The following is a 21,437-nucleotide window of genomic DNA, read 5'->3' as shown; positions in this document are numbered from 1 at the left end:
TGCCCGATATGCGATAGAAGATTCAAGCACAGATTCGTCTTGAATTCGCACATCGTCGGATGCCGAAGAAGACTGCGACACATTGTGGAGAAAACCGGTGACTCGCCGGTATTCGCCAAAGAACGGGAGTAGCTGCTCGACCGCGATTCCCACAGTAGTCGCGACGCATCGATTGCGATCAATGCGCTAAACAAATCTTTTCTACGAATATCTAAAAGCGTTCGTCTTTAATCTTTGCAGCTCTATCCTTTTCTTTCGAACGACAATCCTTCCCTTCTGTGAATTACATCACGTGGGAGGCGTGTAAATCTTTGATCTTGAATTGTTAGTTTAAATTTTATACACGCATACATGTATCTTATGATTAGATTCATTTTAAATTCGATTCCGATCGAAAATTTCTTAATTGTTCGATGGTTCTCTTTTCACTCGAAATAAATCGTGTTGAATGAGATCTTTCTTTATACAAAATAGATTTGCTATTTAATCCACCATGTAAATAACATTTTGGATACGTAACGGGGAAGGTAACGGGATGTAATTGTATGAGAAAGAACCGAGGTGTACGCTGAAGATGCACAATGTACGGAAATACTATATCATGTCCATTACATTCCGTATACTTTGTTTCAACGGAACGGATACCAAAAATATGTTTCAATCGTAATGCTTTATATCTCACCATAGCGTTTTATATGTATCGACAAATAAACGAATCTGAACGATTAAAACATAATTATATTGACGTACATATAATCGAACAGCACCGTTTTCCAGCATTTCTGTGACTGACAATGATATTGATTCTCGTAGCTCGTGTTCCTTTCATCGCACCAAATCAAATGCGATTCCTTCGATCACCTGCGCGATCTGTCCGAATTCGCCCAATTTGACCGCATACTTTTATCTAACCCTGTTTCGCGAAACCATTCCTCTGTCCCGAGGTACTTCCTCTTTTGATCTAATGCTGCTTGTTCACCAATGTGTTACTTCGACAGGTGTTCTATCGAAGAGCGTCTGGAGCAGTTTGAACGATTATCGAAGCAGTTCGATGGACGATCTGTTGCTGAAAGAAAGGAACTACAACGATGCGTACTACTATCCGTGTCCCGTGCTCGATGCGAACAAGAAACAACCGCTGCAACAACAACAGCAGCAACAGCAACAGCATCAACTACAGCCACAACAGCTCTTTACCTGTGCGCTTTGCGGCAGAGAGTATACCTGGATGTACAGTTTACGTCGACATCAGCTGCAATGTGGCAACAAGGAAGCGAGAAACAAGTGTCATTTTTGCTCGAGAAAGTTTTACAGGCGCGACAGACTGAAAGAACATTTGCTGGCTCATCATTCAGACTTGATTTAGAAAAGTTTACTTGTACATATGCTCTCTCTCAGTTCGAAATAACTTTTAAGTTTGTGTTTAAATTTACTTTTCTTTCCATTTTGATTGTACATCGTTCCCGTGTATCGCTCGTATAGCGATGTATTTGCTGTATTTTGCGTGAAATCCATCGATTCAATAAAATTATTCATACTTGAAATGCTTGTAAATTATGCGCGTATAAATATCAGCAAATATAGATGTGTCCAATTTCTCTAGACTCTTGCCACTTTCTCCCACGTTATCCTCCTCGATAGGTTACGACGAATTTGCAGTAATCGATGTTTCTCGTATTGCAGACGATTCCAACCTGATGAACGAGTTTGATGCATTTGAATCCAAGGATATCAAACTGATTCCGGAAACGATTAAACCACGCTTGACTCGCGGGCATACCTCCTTGCAACGTTACATGTGTGGAGAGTGTGGAAAAGGATACTCGTGGATGGCTAATCTCCGCAGACATCAAAGACTCGAATGCGGGAAATTACCCAAACATCACTGCAGAATATGTCGAAGGGAGTTTTATCGGAGATACGAATTGACAAATCACTACAATACCAAACACACCGCTCCTTAACTTGTCGACGATCCTACGCATTTTTAACCTGTCGAGAGCAAATATCATCATCTTCGTCGAACGTTCCGCGTTCTTAATCGCATCAAATACTCTATACGTATATCATATGCTACGCTACTTCGCCAAGTTAATAAGCGAAGGGACAATGGGCTTTATATTTGAGTAGTCAGTAATATAGTAATATCACTTCCTTTCTCTTTTCACTTAATCCATCTATCTTTTTACACTTTTGCGCAACTTTACTCGATGTGTTTATTCTTGTAACTAGAATATAATCGACGATTGTAATTTATTTGTACCGCATCAACTAACAGTGCAGTATTGCTATACTAGTGTATAGTATACATGTAAGAAATCAGTGACATTATTCCGGGCTCCTGATGGAAAAGAGCTTTATAAAGTGGTGGCACAATGTTTGCTTTCGCTCCTTATGAAATGATCTTCTTTATAACCACTAATCTTCTATGTTAATGTAATCTGACTCCGCTTATGTTTGAGCTTTGCTTTCACTCGTTGTCATCGATTCGATCAAGCTATATCTCCCCTGCGACGAATTTGATCGATGTCTAATTAGAAACAACGAACGATTTGCTTTTAGGAAAGCTCGTTGAACGTCCTTCGTTTCGTACAAAGCAGTTGTCATCGACTAGCAACAAGACGAATAAACTCTGCGTTTCACGCGTTTTGCCGGAGCTTCGCGCAGGTTAGAGAAACTCAAACGAATGTATCAAACGAATGGTTCAAGTATTGCTGTCAAATGTTATGAGTGCGTTCTGCGTGGGTAGAAATTTGAAACTTTTATTATAGCCTTACTCTAATCGAATCTCGAATAAACATAATTAAGCTACCTGACGCGGGCATAGCATACTTTTCAATTTTGTTACGTTCGATCAATAAACACATCTGGCTCCGCAACAACACGTTCTGTCTGCTGTTCTTTGAATGTGGGATAAGGCATGAACGCGACGAATAAGCGAGGAATAAGTGACGAATAAGCGACCTACGGCAAAAAAGAGAAAGGTGTGTTTCACATCGGTCGAAATCGATTCTATGCCATGTCGTTTGCCGCAATATCGCGGAAACACGATGAAATTAGTATATTTACGTGATTACTGCGACCGAAGCAGTAGTGAAAACTTGTATCTTTTCCGATGCATGTACTGTCCTGTGTTTCGTACGATCAACCGACTAACAATAAAACCCACGTAATTATATTTGCTAACGCGAACCGTTCGTTCTTCGCAGGGAAACGAGCGGACTTGAGCGATTGGTTCGTGAAGCAGGAGAACGAGTACGAGGAGCCGCAGACTCTGTTCGAGTTCGTTGCCAGCAGTTACGATTTGGCGGAACGAAAGAAGGCTGCAAAGAGCGTGATCTGCGAGGAATGCGGCAAAAGCTTCTCGAGGCTCGACAGTCTTCGAAGACACGAGAAGAATTATTGCAGAGTAAAAGGAGACAGAATGTACTGCCGCTTTTGCGGCAAGAAGTTCGCGAAGCCGCTCTCGCTGATCTCTCACGTGAAATCGGCGCATTCGACTCTCTTTTTAAAATCCCAAACATCATAGGGGAACCTCGTGTATCAAAAATACCGAGTTTCCTTTAACAAATTTTTACCTTGATTTTTCTTTCTTTTGGCCGTTTCCCACTTTCGTGATTCGCTCGAAGCGAAGTATATAAAATTTATACGTTGATCATGTTACGCGTACGATCTTTCTTATCTTTATCAATCGTTACCACAGTTATGGATTAGCTCGTTATAAAGAAGATTGAGGGGGGAAGAGAAAAGGAAACAACATATACGCTCTGTACCAATTCAACGTTTTCATCTTTTCAAATAAGTGCCACTGTGTTACGTACCTTGTTATGCATTCTATATTATACAAACCGTGAAGTCGCGCTACCTTTATAAGTATTTCTTGTTAAAAACATTACATACTGTTGTATAGAAAGAGGAAGAAATACAAGACAACTTACATTAAAAAACGTGACTATGATAGTCTGGATTTTCATCTGTTTAGAAAAAATACTCTTGCATCGCGCTACAGTGGTGCTTATTTTCTATAGAGTGGTAAAATTCTATGCTATCAGTGTAAATGGTTGAAAATCCACGGCATCAAATACTCTAATAATCATCGAAGACGAAGCAATTAGCGTAATATCGCAGTACGATAATTGTAATATTTTGCTTTGTGATATGGTTTTTGTCAGAAAAAATTTCACTTTCATGCGCTATGTACGTGTGTATATGTATATCGAGGATGCTGTAAATGTATCACAGTAAATAACCGCGAAATTAAGCGCGTCCATGAAGCTAATGTTTCTTGGTATGTTCGAAATTGAATAAAACGTTTTTCAAACGACACTCTTTAATCTCCGCTCGTCTGTTCGATGAATTCTTTCTCTCTCTCTCTCTCTCTCTCTCTCTCTCTCTCTTTCTCTCTCTCTTTCTCTCTCTCTTTCTCTCTCTCTCTCTCTCTTTCTCTCTCTCTCTCTCTCTCTCTCTCCCCCTTTCTCTCTCTCTCTCTCGGTAAAGAACGCTCGTTTATAGTCGTTTTTCCGATCGCTAACGAAGTTAGCGATATTCGCGTTATAATCAGCGAATAGTCACGTATGTCGAGCTTTTGCTGAAAGGCAAGGTGAATGGAAGGTAATTTGACTATAACGAAACACATGCATGCTTCTCCCTTTTTGAGGAAAACTAGCGCAACAAGGTACTTGCGATCTCCCATTTATAACGAAGAAATGGTATTCTTTGCAGGTGAGAAGTCGGAGAGCTACTCGGAAAAAGAGCAAGAGGACGACGCCGAGGTTTGTGAGATCTCGTTTCACGGACAGTTAGCGATGAACTATTTGCTCTGTGACTCGTCCATCTTGAATTCCATGGAATCGAGCGTGCTCCGGAAAAGCGTGAAATCTCATCAACAATTTCGATGCGACGGTTGCGACAGAGCGTACACGCGAATGGACAGTCTTAAACGGCACCAAGCCAAATGCGATGCGTCGTTGGAGAAGCTGCAAGAGGAAGTCGAATGGCTACATCGACAAAAGTTTTATTGTAATCAGTGCGGCAAAGGTTACAAAAGACTGGACACGTTGAGGAGGCATCAGAGACTCGTTTGCGGCGACAAAGACAACGCGTCTACAGCTACCGATAAACCGACCGTTTAATAAAAAAGAAGCGTGCAGACAATTTTCTTCTCACTTTGAGACTATTCGGAACCTTTGTCGTTGTTTCGTGATTGTTCGTTTCTGATGGCACGAGAGAACGTGAATTTTCTCCATTTTAAATGGAATTTTAAGTTATCGAAAGAAACTGTCGAATCGCATTTGATCGATACATTTCCTTTTTTGTTTTCTTTTTTCCTCAAAACGAGAAAGAGAAATGTTTTTCACGACTTTGATCAATTAACATTCTGCGAAACTTATACGACCTAACGGAAATGTTCACGCTTGTTTATTTCCATGCAATTTGTATTTGTATCTATATTTATGCATCAATTAAACATAGAAGAAACACTGGAAACATTCGAAATTATATTACATTGCCTTTAGTTTACATGATTCGCAATAATTATCGCGCATGAAACGTGATCGCTGCCACTGAACGTTTTTCCCGCAGGTATCGAAGATACGAGAGATTACAGCGCGTTATGGGTGCTGAAGAGAAAGGCTCGTAACATTGGAGAAGACGAGGAACCTTCGTACTTCCTTAACAAATCGTACATCTCGGAAATCGGAGGTTCGACGAGTCTCGCGAGCGGTATGGATCCACGTTACGAATCCAACTCTTGCGTCGCTGCTCCTGGACCGCGATTCGTGTGCCTTCATTGTGGAAAAAGATACAAATGGCAGGATAGCTTGAGGAGACATCAGAGAGTCGACTGTGGGAACAAGGAGAAGAAATTTTCCTGTCATCTATGCGACAAAAAGTTCAAGTACCGATACGAACTACGGAATCACGTCGATGCTTACCACGACCTATAAATCCGCCAGGTGCTAAGTTTCTCTTTTTGCATTCGAATCTTTTTCCATCGAGCGATTTCACCAGCAGCCAAATATATCTCGCGTGTCCATAAACATTTTTATATTGTCAATAATGTTTTCATTTCATATCTGCCACGTTACATGGAGCTTGATAAAGTTATTCGACTGACACATGGTACACACACGACTATATGTGCGCGCGAACCACAGTAATTTAACGTGTACTATAACGACTATCGACAAATTACACGCATGTGATGCGAATGTTCTTCTCAACTATTTAGAAAAATTCGTCGCAAAGCTACGTCGGATGAAGTTTATCGAATAAACGTTAATTACTAAATTCTGAAGTTGACGCCAACTGGTATTTGTAAACGCGAAAATATAAATGGCTTGCCATGTAGGTTTACGTAACGGAGGGACTAGACTCGTTCGTACACTTGCCGCTTTTCAAGTCACGCAACGGGAGTATATCGGTGTCTGTATGAGAACACAAATAGAGAGTAGCGACTTAAGAATATCACCAGTCTGTGTAATATTGTAGCCGTGAACTCTACGAATTGAATTTCGTAATCGCAAACCACAACGAAGAAATCGGTTTTTGGAATTCTTCCCGTTCTTTCTACCTATTTGCCATTTGAATGCTCCCTCTTCGAACGATCGATCGATGATTATTGTACCTACGTACGATCTGTTGCATTTTATTTTCTTTGAATAAAGTTCTTTCAATGTTTTATCTTATGTTATTGCTCCTGTTCAACGCTTCGTTTAGTACAGAATTTTTTAAGCGGCATTTTAACGAACCGATTGTAAGATCGACGAAAAACTATAGAATCGCGTCGTTCAGCTTGCACCACGCGTATCGATCGATATCGTTTGACATTTCCGTAGCGTCTAGTATTATCGATATGGTTGATCGTAAGAACTTTTAACAGGTTGAAAAAGTGCTCGAATTACGCTTCTAAGATTCTTTCACTATTATTCACTCTCGTGTAACAATTCGCCAATGCTGTCTAAACGGTTTATTTGTTTCTTGAATTTCAGATGGCTACTTCTCGTTGCAACTGCCATACGGTTTGCCATCGGGATTTCAACCTTACGCGGCCAGCATGAATTTACCGCAAAAAGATGAAATGAAATATTTGCGCAATGATGGCAACTTGATGAATATTTGTTTCGGTTGTGGCAAGAGGTACAAGTGGAGAGACAGTTTATTAAGGCATCAGAGGGTTGAGTGTGGTAACAAAGAAAAAAAGTTTTCTTGCAAATTGTGTCCGAAAAAATTCTATCACCAGTATAAGTTAAACGAACATTATCAGGGGCGACACAAGATACCCAAGCCCCATTAAACTGCATAAACTTTAGTGATCTTTGTTCCACGAATGATTTTTAGAATATTTTTTATATCGATATTTTAACCGGCAAAACAAAAATGTTCCTCGAGAATGTACTATTGCGAAAATACTCGATGTGATTCTCAAATTGTCTTTTCATATCGACAGGAATAGTAAGTCGATGAAAATATGTTAATCGCAACAAGACTGCTTTAGAATACCTTTGTTGTACCGCTTTAAAAATATTACTTTTCTTATCGCCGGTTTCTTTCACAGACATAGATCGATCAGATCTCATCGACTAAAACTGAACTAAGTCATAATCGGTTTCTACTTAATAGCGTGTAAGTACGTAACGATAAATTCCTATACCTGAACGTATAAATATTAGGAAGTCGTGATAAGAATGAATAAATATGGAGAATTACAATTGTCATTATATTCTTTAATGACATCGATAATACCATCTTAATCAATTTCAAGTATAACAATGCCAATAAATTGCAAGTTGCTGTTCCTCTCTTTCCTATCGGCCTGTTGTCGTCGAATCGCTTGTTCAACATTGTATCCGAATCGGCGACGATGCTCTCCGTTTTGTGAAATAAACTGAACTAGAACGAAGAAAAGAGAAAGGTGGAAAATCTCGGTGAAGTTTATAAATGTTGCAAGTAAAGTGTGGCTGCTTGTATAAAAACTTAACGTGCTACTTAATCATAACACGAAGCCTTGTTTGCGGTGAACCTAAACCTCGTATATGTGTCTGTGTCAATTGCCAGAGAAATCAACTTCATATTCGTAACTAATTTTATGAGACGGGTTTTACATTTGCTTAATAACACGCGCCATCCAAAACGTCAGAAAACGTAACTGAATCTTGAAGATAAGCCGCGTTCGACGATATTTGGACATCAAACAGAAATACAAGGGCGTAAGCGATCTCGATATCTCGTTGAATCTCCATGTCTAAATAGCACTCGGAACGCGTCTTACGTTCAGGAGTTTCGAAAATTTGATCGCAGACTTGATAACTGGAAACGAAAGGATAGAGCTGGTGATTTAAAGCCGCAGGTAATCGTTTTCACGGTGATCGGTTAAATGTACCACGATTCGTGCTTTGCGTGTAAATCCACTTTCGCGTAATTCACATTTCATCTCTTTCGAACGACTATCGATGTAAGAGAATCGTCGACGAAACGAATAGCAGACAACGCAGAACGATATTGATTCTGTTATCTATTTTCTAGAACGCAAGTACTCACCAAGTGCAGCGATCGAATGGTATTATCGATACCAGAGCTTGTATCTTCGTCTGATGGCGGAAAGTCAAGTGACGGAGAAGCCAGGTTCCGACAGTAACGAGTATTCCAGCAAGATACAGCGTTCTGGAAATTGCCCAAACGACGTTGTTGCGTCGGGGAAGATGTCGGAGAATGGATTAGACGAGCCATCGTTGGCAGGAAATCACGCGAATGTTCGCGATACTTCCAGCTACTGTTGTTCGCGTTGTGGAAACGCTTACACGAGGCCTCACTCCTTGAACAGGCACATTAGATTCGAGTGTGGTGTCGAGCCGCAATTCGAGTGTCCCATATGTCACAAGAAGTCGAAACACAAGCACAACTTGCTTCTTCATATGAGAACTCATCAGAAACCTTAAGTACATTTCCATTAATCAGTTTACAGAAACGTTAAATATCTATAGTTTGAATTCAACGGTGATCTCGAAGGTTACTCACCATTGTATTAATATTCGACTGACCAGAGTAGACTGACTTGTTGCCATTTTTCTGTTGAATTCCATCAAATTATAATATGTGCTCTACGTGGTAAACGTAGTAAGCACAGGACAATAAAGTAAAGAGTAAACGAGACAAAGATGAAATATAGGTAAGATGAGTCGAAATGAAATCAATCAAACCCTTATTGTATATATACATATATATGTATATATAAAATATATTAAAGGAAAGAAGGGAGAAGTTTGTTCGAGTATACACGCATGTACTTACATACATAGATAACTATGGGCATCGATGAATACTCACAATTGTACGATAAAGAAAATAAATATTTTGTATTTACTAGAAGTTATCGTATCTCTGATCGATTTATTATCGATCTCTTGTTACATATGTCTTATTGCGTCATTAATTTTCGTATCATGAAAATGAATAGCAGACCGTGAAGATCTCATCGTTCTAAATGTTCATTTAATAAATGTTAACACCGTTGAGAAACCGTGTATAATAGTCAGACAAACGGACGTATTTCACGATGAAATTGTTCTTCCATAGAAATGTTGATAGTTGCATGCGAAAACTGTTCTTTGCGATTGATCGAGAATATTGTTTATAACGGACGTACAGGTAATTGTGCGCGAGTGTGCAATCATCTTCACACGATTATCTAAATTTTGTTGCGATCGAGAGGAAAGGAACAGGTTTATTTTGCCATAGCATGGCTCGATGTAAGGTCCTCGAGTTCGTTGTATTCTTTCCCGACATTAATATTATTTTGCCGTAAAACGCTTGTTTCTCTACTTCCGCCACGTCTTGCCAATCGTTGTATCAAATGCGTGACAAACGTTTCATCGTGTGCTTAACAAAATGTTGCAGTTTGGAAGATGCTGAAGGATTTGGAAGATGGGCCACCGTTTCTGTGTCCGAAATGCGGTCGTACTTATTCCCACAAGTGCAACCTAACCAGGCATTTACGGCTGGAATGCGGCGTTGGGCCAAGATTTCAATGCGCCTGGTGTAAGAAGCGATTCAAGCATCGACATCACCTGCGGGATCATCAGAGAATCCACCTCTATTCGAATTGCACGTTTGAATTGCGAAATTGAAATAGTACTCTCCCTATATCTATACGCTTGCTTGTTTTTTTATATTTCACGCGATAGTCTAATTATTCGATTATTTATTTATTTATTTATTTATATTGGGTTGGCAACTAAGTGATTGCGGATTTTGCCATTAGCTGATATCAACAAAATCCGCAATCACTTGGTTGCCAACCCGATATATCGTTTATTTATCTGTTTTGTTTATGAAATCGTTCATACGTTTGTTCGACTATTTCTCTTAGTTTAAAGGAGACGTATCGTTGCAATATTTTTATTCGAATTGTTTGAGATATTTTTCTAAGGTGCAACATGTACAAGTTACCCAAATGCAATATTTTCTTGTTAACAGTCCTGTTAACATGTGACTCGTAACGTTATGCCTTAAAGCATAGTGTACCGTTATTTTGTAAGTTCTGCTGTGCAATGCTACTTGTAATTGTTTTACGCCTCATTGAGATTGCAATATTGCGGAGGAAAAGAAGAAGAATTTTTTCGTAAAATTATTAATTAACCCTTTGCACTCACTCCTACGTCGAGTGTGACTCGATATCAGTTTTTATCTCAGGAGCTTCTTTGTCGAGTTCTACTCGACGTTCTTTCATGTCCACATTTCTTTATGAAACGTGAGAATGAAAACCAGGTTTGCATCCTGGAAATTGTTTCAAGATATATCACATACTTAAAAGTTACAAAATACAGCATTAGTGTGAATAAAAGTGGTATTTAAGTGAATTTGTTTCTTCCTTCATTTATTTAAATTGCCTTACTTTTTAGTTAAAGTAAATTTCAAATAAAGCGCTTAAAAGCGTTGCCAACTGCTGCCAACGAAATAAAATTCGGAGTGCAGAGGGTTAAAGGTACACGGGGCATTTAACAGAAATAATGAAACTGAGAAACAGAACGGTTATCCATCGGTATGATTCGAGAATTAAATATGAAATTCATTTCTCACAGTAAATTATTAAGGAAATAATGCCATTTTAAAGAGTGTTCAATACGGAAATATATTATTTTTATGCGCATCGTGTGTATAAATAGCTCAAGTACTTAAACTAACGATGACTTGGAATCATCCGACTTGGCATTAAACGATTGAATATTCGAAAATTATCCTGTTAAATATTCAACGGTATCTAAGGAACGCAAAGTTATTTATTCAAAGTTACAGTACATTTGATGTTTGTGATCGGTGTGATTGTCAAGTCTGTGCCAAAAAAGAGATATTAATATAGTATTTGCTAGCGTGTAAGTCGTAACTGTACACTAAACGTAGACGAGATAAATATATTTGCACAGAGAGAGACTGGAATGTTACGCGTATAGAGGAAGAGCCAGGTGGCCCTAAACGAATCCGTCTCAAGTTTTTGTAATTTGGTGCTTCTTGCGTATTAGCTTATAGATCACCGAACTATGCGAACGGAAAGGTGTTTCGGAAAACAATTGCAAATACCTCTTAACCGTGCCAAAGATACGCCCCCTAGTTTTTATGTTTTATGAAAGATCCAAGAGAAATGACAGAAGATGGTATCTTGATATCACTGTCGTTAAATGATAAGATAATATTCGAAGATGTATTTTCATTGAAAGAAAAGAATGTAGCGATTTTACGGAGTAACGATATTGCGATCGTGCAATATAATAAAATATCATTTAGCCACGTCGAAGAAGTATAGCGTTGACAAAAAACAAGTTCGTAACAGTTTGGCGATTAAAGCGATTATAACACGCCGTACGAAACGTATCTGTTGGTAAACGCTTCTTTTATAATACGCATACGAAGGAAAGAAAAAAACATAACTATTTTATCGTAATATGATAATATAGAATTTGCTTACTTTCTGAGTACCGAGTGGGAAAACGATGCCACTTGTGTGACAGCTTCCGAAGGTCTGATCGCGGTGATACTAACACTGCAAGTACAAGCTTACACAAGTCCTCAAAGTATCTATTCGCGAAAGTTTTCTTGATGATGTTACTTTAATGAATTCCCAAGGAATAATAAAAAAAACAGTGTTTTTTTTATCGTAGTATCGTTGTAATAGTATCGACGATTTTGTTGAAACTAACAATAAGCCAGGTCTTACAGTTCCTTTATTGTCCGATGTACGAACACGAAGCTACGTACTATCTACTTATAGTTAAGGAAAGAAGAAGAATTTACGAAATGTTAGAACAAAGACAGTCCTGTTGTCTTTTATAGAGACAAACGGAAGCAGCATAGTTATCGAATAAATCGCGTACCTATACTTTCTTTCGGTCACTCAACAACAGCACGAAACAAACGAATTGCGTTTATTTAAACCAAGATCCCTGTACCTTTGCGAACGAAATAAATTTACTTTTTACAAAAATGATAATGCATGATCATTTTACGTCTCCGTATTATTTATAACTGTTGGAGTCGTCATAGTTTCAAAAATATAGAAATTCATGTCGTTACGTACCACGTTAGATCAAATTGCTGACAAACGAGATCGCGTTTGCAAATTATTGACTGTATATGCGATATCTAGATCTACCATATTTCTATTATTACAGTTTATATTTTCTTTATTCTATTGTTTTTTAGTTCAATAAAAGTTCGCAACCATGGAAATAATGCTAAACATTGGGAAAGCTTGTATTGTATTGTAACACATATATAATACTCTTGCGATAAGTTACCATTATTTTTACTGTTACATCTAGTGACCGACGGATGATACGATACCGACCGTAGATACGTGCACTCGATACCAACCGTTGGTCAAGATATAAAACGTATTTCTCTCAATTTTACATGCAATTTACCAGCGTAAAATACATTTTTCTGGTTTGATCGGGTGGTACATTTGTCATATGTCATCGCGCATCGATCGATCGGTAAAAAAATGATCGTAAATTGTTTAGAATTGGTTTTCTAATACATACCTATCGCGTACCGCGCAATTTATTTTAATATTGCATCACTATGTGCCAGCCAATTATTAACGTTCAACGATTATTAGCGGTTTGTTGTACGTCATTTCGCTACTAAAATGAAATTACGTCTCAAGGCTTCTGAGCGCCAGCGTCAGCGCCAGCGCTAACGGCCAGTAGTATTCCGTATCGAATGAAAAATTTCGAAGGATATAATAGCTCAAAAATAGAAGCTGGCAATTCCTAATTATATCGCGAAAGAGAAACGAATCGCAATGGATGAACGTGCATCGCACGTGTACCTACGTATTTGGTATCTGCGTTTGAACGCGATGCAATTTGCCGTAAGGCGACCTTGAGAGAGCGGAAGAAAACAGATTTTTGCAGGAAGAAGCGAAAGGGTCGAGGACAGGCCAGAGAGGAAGCTGGGCGCTCGTTAGGTCGAAGCGAGTCCTTTTCGGAGGGAAGGAGACATTCCTACGCGTTGACGTAGATATATACCGGGATCGGGGCAACGTATACGTGCGATCCAGCAGGAACCCCTGCCAGAAAATCAATCCGGGACGTCATGCTGCCGTGTGTATCAACATTGGAAAATCAATGGTAACCCGTGACGTAGGAGTCCCGCCTCAGAATGGACCAATAGGCTCGGCCGCTGATCCCCACCATGGCAACCTTTTACACCTACCCACACGAGCAGCAGCGTGCTCATTCCGTAGCAGACTACCGCATCGACCGGACGCGCGTGATCGAGAACGTTGTTAAAAAGGCAGCACGCCGAACTACCGTAAAAAACGACCAGCTATCCGTGAAAGCGTACGACGTGTATGCAGTTTTCCAGTCGAAACAGTAGCAACAGCGATTGGGAGGATCAGTTGGCAGCGGTACCAGCAACCACAACAACCTCAGTGACGAGTCATTGTTGTCGTCGACGACGGCGTCTATTCGCTCTATTGGAGTCAGAGAATCTGATCGAAACGAACACTGCGCGAATTTCCGATCGACTTGATTTCCAGACGAAAAACCTAAACGAAAAAGCGGATTCGAATCGCGACAAACGTTTCGCACACGCGTTCCGAAAACTGACTCGTCAATTCCCGCTACAAAGAGAAACTGTCTTGTCAATCTGGTGAAGGGAGAGCACGCAGTGGTTCAACGGAATCTCTTGGAAAAACTAACGACGTTTAACGACGCCAGGAACCGTCTGGTTTGAGCTTTCCAGAAAAACGGAACGAGAAAGACAAGGCTAGGTATAGTGCTAGGTGAAAGAAAAGGAAGGCAACTTGCCGCGGAATAGAGAAAGAGAGTGTGTGCTCGTTCACGAGTGCCGGCTATCGAGATGGCGTTTATGATGCCCGTTATGAAAAACGAGTGGGACATTTACAAGACCAACCGCAGTCGTCGATCTTCCGAGTGTTCCAATCCTCAGGCCTGTCGCAGTAGAAAGGTGAGTGGTTTATCTGTTACAAATCCGCCTGAAACCCAACCTACAGAATCGAAACAAACGTACCGAATCGCGCGTTCCGGTAACTCGAAGTTGGCGCGAAATTTTGTTCGCACGATGTGTATTCGATTTTCCATATCGTTACGGTAAGTTTCGAGCATTCGTCGCGCTTTTTTAGATAGCGATATCGCGTGGAAACGATATTCAAAGACTCGAGAATATCGTTGTTAACTCAAGCACGTTGTTAACGCGTGCCGTATCCGAAATGCATTTTATAGATCGCACGAATTTCGATCACGAATATTTCTCAAGCGTGTCATATAGATACGTAAATACATACAGCGGCGGTCGGAAATAATTTCACGGTCAGGCAGCGAATGGTCGATTACGCGCGACGAAAGTGACTCGACGACGGATACGAAACATTCCGGCGTTTATTGTGGCACATACTTATTTACACTTTGTGCGCGAGGTAGTCGCATTGTCGGCATTCTGGTAGTGCTGACGAAGAAAACAGAACGGAAAACACGTTTGCTTGTGCGCTTTTTCGCGAGGAAATAGTTTTTTCCGCACGTTCGCGACGCGACATTCGTAGGCATATCTTTGCTACGGCGTGATACATGGTTGCGCAACGTTTGTTCCTAATTTCGTAACGCATCGCGTGCGATAATCTTTCCGATAGTATCGCTTTGATCGCATCGCGAAATCACAACTCGATCTATCATCGATAAGTCTATTTAGCTATGCTTCCGGCTTCAAAGGCGAAATTCTCACGTTTCATCGCCGGTCTTATCTTTATCGCTTTATATCCTTCTAAATTTTACACCATCGATTAACGTTCCTTCGAACCAAATCTTTTCGTTTAAAAACTCATTCGTGTTTTGCCGATGCGTGGTGTCGTTTTGAATCGCGGCGATATCGTCGTAGTCGTTGTGGTCGGGCAAAGTTCGAGAAATGTAAGCGTGAGACCTTGCTATAAATCGCATGGGGCTGTGAACGCGTTAACCGATAATTACGTGAGTATGTATGTTGGACTCGATCGAGCATTTAGCCGAGTTTCAACGACCCGTGTTAACTTTCGATTTACACGACGTTGTAGTGAATTTCGTAAAGCTTTCGAAATATTCGAATCAACGAAACTCAGCTGGCCATGTGTCGGCGCCTTTGCGGTATAGCAAGGACCGTTTGATCGGATGCTAATTCGTATCGGACGTAGAGCCACGCGCGAAGCCAAGAATCGAGCCAGTTACTGTCGTGATAAGAAATTACGTAATCGCGCGTAACCGAAGTACGTGAATCTGCGGCGAGAAATTCGTCGTGTCCGAGGTTGTGGCGCACGTGCAACATCGATTACTCGATGCGGCGTGCTTGATTGCGAACCACTGTCCCATCGTAACGTTGCATCGAGGGCATTCGGCCTTGTCTGCAACGCAATGCAATGCTAAATTCGCTCCGCGAAGTACACGGCAGAAACAATACGTCGATCGTTTGCCGTGTTATATCCAGTATGGGCGACAATCGGTACGCGTTGCCTCTACGATTCTATCTACCTGCCCAAGTATCTACTTGTGTTTACTCGTCACCTATTCCTACCGATATCGTCGACTCCTCGTGCCTGCTCTTCGAGTTTCTCGGTCTAGTTTTCATCCTCGAACTTTTCAAACGCGAGATTATCAACGGGGACTTTCCATCAGGAAACATGCGCTTTCGAGAAGATTACTGGGTAAATTTCTCCGTTGTTTTTATTTCGGAAAATTCGAAAGCGTATACGCGTAGCGTGAAATTGCAAAGTATAGTGTAGAATATAAGGATCTTGTGAACCGAGTCGACCGCAGAAGATAGGACCAGATAGAAAGTGAAAGTAGTAGGTATGCAATGGAGTTGGCGCGCGTTTAGAATCAATATCATCCGATCGTTTACATTTTTAACGATTTCCGTGAGAACTAAGTAAAGAATTAAGAAACGATTCGTTTTGTTCGCAGGTTTCGGAATGTTCAAAATCCGAGGGTCCATCGTTGTCTACCTCGCCAGGGTCAGACTTTCTGACATCGCCGGCTCACCGTTCCGTGCCCCTTACTTCTCGCCATTTCTCGAGAACGTCCTCGAGGGCGTCTCAAAGCTCGTTGCAAAGTCCGAGCAAGAGTACCGGTTCGTCTCCGCCGAAAACCGGCAGCTCTAATTCTCTGAACAAGTTCCACAATCGGCTGGTGGACAAGTTGAAAAGGTCGTTGAAAAAGGCCGACGATACCGCTGAAGATCAGCGAAACTTGTCGTGAAACAGTCAGGCGGTTTTGGGCCGGCCACCGATTTCCGGCTCGAAACCGATAGAGATCCGACGTACCTCTGCACCCGTTACCACGTCCGCAACGATCCACGAGGGGGTGGTACGATCCTGTCCGGATCCGCCGCCTTCGGCGTGGTAAAACAGCACGACAGCAACGGGAATAGAATCGGACGAGCCGTAAGAAGAAAAAGTTTCCCGCGATTCGATTGCCAGTGACGACGATGATGATCGATTCTTGCAACAGTGGCATCTAATAAGAAGGAGCGAAGGACCACAAGCACCGGGAACGAGCAACAAGAAGGATCCAGTGAAAGAGGTACATAATCACAATGGAATTCGTCGTTATCTACGTTATCTACGTTGGCGCGTACGTTGGACTGCGTTTATTTCGCATTCATTTCGCGTTCATTTCGCGTTCATCTCGCGTTCGTTTCGTACGCGTATAACTGCATAGTTCGTGGCCAGTCGGGGTCGGTATAGGATCTTAATGTCCAGACCTAAAAGCTAGTTCCTTCATTGTACATATATTATTGCGCGTATAAAATCTCAGAAACAGCTCAAGCGTTACACGACCTTCGCTTCTTACTAAAATGACCAAAATTTCCTTCTCTCTCTCTCTCTCTCTCTTTCTCCTTCCTCTATTTTCTTTCTTTCTCTTTTTGTCTTCCTCTCTTTCTATTAAAGATGTAGCTAAAACAAAGTTGTATTTCGTTCGAGCTTCTTCCCACTTCTTTGGAATTTACTTACAAGATTCTTACTTTCCTTTTATCATTCGTGTAACGTCTAGCCAATCAAATGGTAACTGTGGTAAATATGTTTTTAAAATATTAGGGCAAGCAGAAAAATGGGGTGACTATGACGTGGCGTAAGTCGCGTCCGAGTCAAAGGAGTTCCCGTAGAGGTTCTCGCATACGACAACCGGAAACGCTTGTTTTCATCGTTAAGATTACTTGCTGCCTCCAAAGGGAATGTGCGTGCGTATATGCGAAAACTGCGAAAGGGTATACGAATGCGCATTATATACACGTACAATATAGGTGAGCTAGTGAGAGAACGGAGCCTAAGAAAAGACTTACTTATTTTAATCGTATATGTGTGTGTATATATATATATACACACATATACTTATATGCGTACTTATATGCGTAAATATTTATTTGACGCTTTCGTTAAACTTCGTCTCGCATAAAACTTAACAAACACGCGAGCAAATACTTTGTCTTTGAAACGATGCATGAATATATTTTTTTTTATTTATAAAACGTTGGCCCCGCATGAAAATTGCTTATTTCAAACTTTCTTCCCGATTGATCCGTTTCTGATTTTTTTGAGGTTGAACTCCCTGTGATATCGTTTCGAAGTAAACGTATTTGCAATACATACGAGACTTATTTGCTAGTTTATATCGCAAAAAGGATAAATTTTTTAAAGAATCCTCGCAGTATGTATCCAAGTGTATCATAGCGGTTTTCCTTTGTCCCGCGCCCGAGGTACTGGATTTTGCTGTTTTGATTAGTCGTTACGAAGCGTTTGTTAAATTTCTTTATAGTATAATGATATATTAGTTGCGTCGAGATAAATGGTCAAGCCTGTTACTTGTTATATGTTGAGCAATCTGTTTGATATGAATAATCCTGGAATATAGAAACGAAAGTGTCCTCGAAAATTGGACGCAGAACGACGTCTTTCCAAGACATCGAATGAAATCGTAGAGATACTTTTATGTGCAATTCTACAAATACTAAATTCACGTTTTCTCCTATCCTTCTACTCTTTACCTTTGCTTTTATTCGATCGTCTCATACACGATGGAAGGTATTGAAAACCAAAGAACGGTATGATTGAAACGTCCTGCTGTTTCTTAAAAAAAATTGAAGTTCATACAGAACTTTAACGACGATATAATTCGAGCGAAGTTACAGCAACGTATCGTTCCGTTTCATAATAATTGAACAGTATTTAATTACGTGTAAGATAAACAGAAGTTTGTTTTTTATATGCGTAATACGGTGACATCGTCTGCGTCCATCTATATATTACCGCAATTTTCAATTTTTCGAGTAAGATGATCACGCGCTTTCCTTATCGTTTTGCGAAATTACGAAGTGGGAGCAATTATATGATACCGCGTGTAACTCTGTGATACCGTAAGCTATAAGGTAGAATTATTTTGCAACAATCATATAAAAGAAAAACAAAAAAATAAAAAAATGGAGGTAGAAGTTGGGGAAATGTTATTGTTACTACGAAAATTCGTACGAACGCTTCGATTCTCCGTCAATCAATGCGCGTCCTTTGATAGCAACAGCGACGAGTTCTTTCTTCGTTCAATAACAATGTTGATCCGAACAAGAACAAAGGGTCGAACGATTTTTCCTTAATTTTCGATCGAACATGTTTTCGGGATAATTTATTTTCTAAATAAATATCGTTCAACAATAAATTCTAAAAGATTATCAAATTTGATATGAGAAGCACGTCGCCTAATTTTCAAGACGATTGTCCGACAATTTTTCTTCTCTTTGTTTCCTTTCCTTTTTTCTTTTTTTTTTTTTGTTCCTTTTTCTTTTCAGTGAAAATACAGGGTGAACGAGGAAAGAAAGAACGAACGAACGAAGGAAAAGACCAGATCCGATAAGAATGAAAGGACTAATTCAGAAAAATTGCCGTTATATGTAAGACTGCTTTAGAGAACAGAAAAACAATAGAATTACCGATCTGATGTTAAAACGTGGTGCTTGACGAAGTGTTGGGACGCGCGAAGGATCGAGAACGTTGCACGAACCTTGGCGAAATTTCGTTCCATCATTTCGTTGATTGATTTGTACTGATTAGGAACAATGGTGTTATTAGAATTTAGAGATTGACGAGATAATACGATCTATTTATTACGGCGGCCTCGGACCGCGGAGTAAACGTGGATTGGAAGCTTTCACCTCCTATCTTTTTGTATACAATATTTTTCGCGTTGATTCGAAATATTTACATAACATTTGTTACTTTTTAATTCGATATATAAAACACTTAGCTATACGTATCTTATAGTTTATCTGTTTCAGCTCGATCCACTTTCATTCTACGGTCACAATGTTCGCGCAACTATAAAGCTATATGAATATATACAAATATATTTATATATATTTGAATATGTACATACGTATACATCGACACACGCACACGCGCTCGTCGAGCGCCTGTTGTGTGCATATATACATATACATTATTCGACAATTTGACTATTTTTTGTATAACTATTGCAACTACGTTATGGTTATTCGTTATACCTCACTCGGGACATTTTGAGCTGATTTTTAGCGCGTGGCTGAGGAGATGGGAGTACGAGTCATGGGGAAACGGTCACGGACAATTTCATACGAAAGTACAAATTGATAGTTTCGGCTTGGATTGAGCGATAGAATCGAACGTAAATATCAGAAAATAATTTCTATCGCGTTTAGAGATATGCATGGTGAGCTTTATGTTGAAACGTATAGGTACTTTACGTACCTATTACGTACCTTTTTTACTTAGGTATACTTTACGTATAATAAAACGGCCTGAATAACGCTTTTGTATTATAAGTAGAATATGCTCGCCGTTTCATATTTTGTCTAATATTTTTGCAGTGTAGAAGTAGAATTGTCGCTTTGGCGATTCAAAACGACATTATTCGTCGGTATACATAGTATCGTTGATCCCTCAATGACTTTCTCCTCAACCATGACGATTGAATGTCACTGCCAAAATCCCCAGAATCGCATAAAAATCTAACATCTATATACATACATGATAGACTTCACGAGCGGCTGTTGCTTTTTCCGCGGCAACCTGTTCGTTCTTTGCCACCACAAACCTCTATCATTCTCTCGCTACTTTTCGATCTTACGTTGTGTATTTATTTTTTTTTCTTTTTATAAAATAGCAGCTTTTGTTATCGAAAAGCCCGTAACGCTCGTTCTTCAACATAACTTCATCAAGAATGAAATGTCGGGTACATCATCGAGCTTCTTAATTTCTCAATATTTAAAGATTGAAAAAAGAAGAAATAACAAAATATACGATACTAAGCGAACGTTTGAAATTTTTTTTGTCAAAACCTGTTATCAATCTTTTTTTTTTTCTTTTCCTATTTTTCTTTTCTGGACGTATATACGTACATGGACGTACAAAATGGAAAAGAAAGCGAAATGACGGGTGCACATTCCATGAATATAATTATACATGTATAAAATAACGAGTCCGTTAGCGTTTGTTAAGACATTCGAGTAAGATATTACAGGCGAACATTCAAGATGAATAATATATCTAAAGTTTGAAAGCTTACAATAGACTCGGTTCATCATTATCATATATCGTGATTTTTATGTCATGTTCAATAAATGAGTTTCAAAGTATTAATAGAGTATTTCTTAATTTCCTAAAGTATTTTTATCAAAGGCAAACCTGTGACAGCGAAAGTTCCCACAGCTTCTTAGGATGCTCGCGTAATTTTTTCATACTGAGTCACGCAACAATTTCAATATGACGACAATTAGTTGCTTAATACGACGATAACACGTGCAAAATAGTATTTGATATTCGAGTTACGAATGAGCAATCGTTATGACTCATGATTATATAGAATTTTTCAAGTGTGATTTACCAATATTATCGATAAGAATAGAAACGATCGCATTGATACGAA

At 39.7% G+C, this 21,437-nt stretch overlaps 1 protein-coding gene and 1 long non-coding RNA gene across 2 annotated transcripts; both read left to right on the top strand.

Moving 5' to 3' along the window:
- Positions 1-1,959: 1,959 nt before the first annotated feature.
- Positions 1,960-5,487, top strand: LOC138183360 (uncharacterized). The gene is made up of 2 exons (XR_011174044.1): positions 1,960-2,984; positions 3,210-5,487. It is a non-coding gene; the product is annotated as an uncharacterized LOC138183360 (long non-coding RNA).
- An 8,234-nt stretch (positions 5,488-13,721) lies between these two features.
- Positions 13,722-21,147, top strand: LOC138183012 (uncharacterized). Its single transcript, XM_069119524.1, has 2 exons — positions 13,722-14,472; positions 16,452-21,147. The coding sequence occupies exons 1-2, from the start codon at positions 14,365-14,367 to the stop codon at positions 16,743-16,745; spliced, it is 402 nt and encodes a 133-aa protein (XP_068975625.1). The 5' UTR covers positions 13,722-14,364; the 3' UTR covers positions 16,746-21,147.
- The last annotated feature ends 290 nt before the right edge of the window (positions 21,148-21,437 follow it).

The sequence above is a fragment of the Bombus flavifrons genome, chromosome 9 (assembly GCF_040668555.2).
Source record: "Bombus flavifrons isolate JBK064 chromosome 9, iyBomFlav1_principal, whole genome shotgun sequence".
Lineage (NCBI taxonomy): Eukaryota > Metazoa > Arthropoda > Insecta > Hymenoptera > Apidae > Bombus > Bombus flavifrons.
The sequence above is the reverse complement of the archived record's forward strand: the minus strand, read 5'-3'. Positions and strand labels throughout refer to the sequence as shown.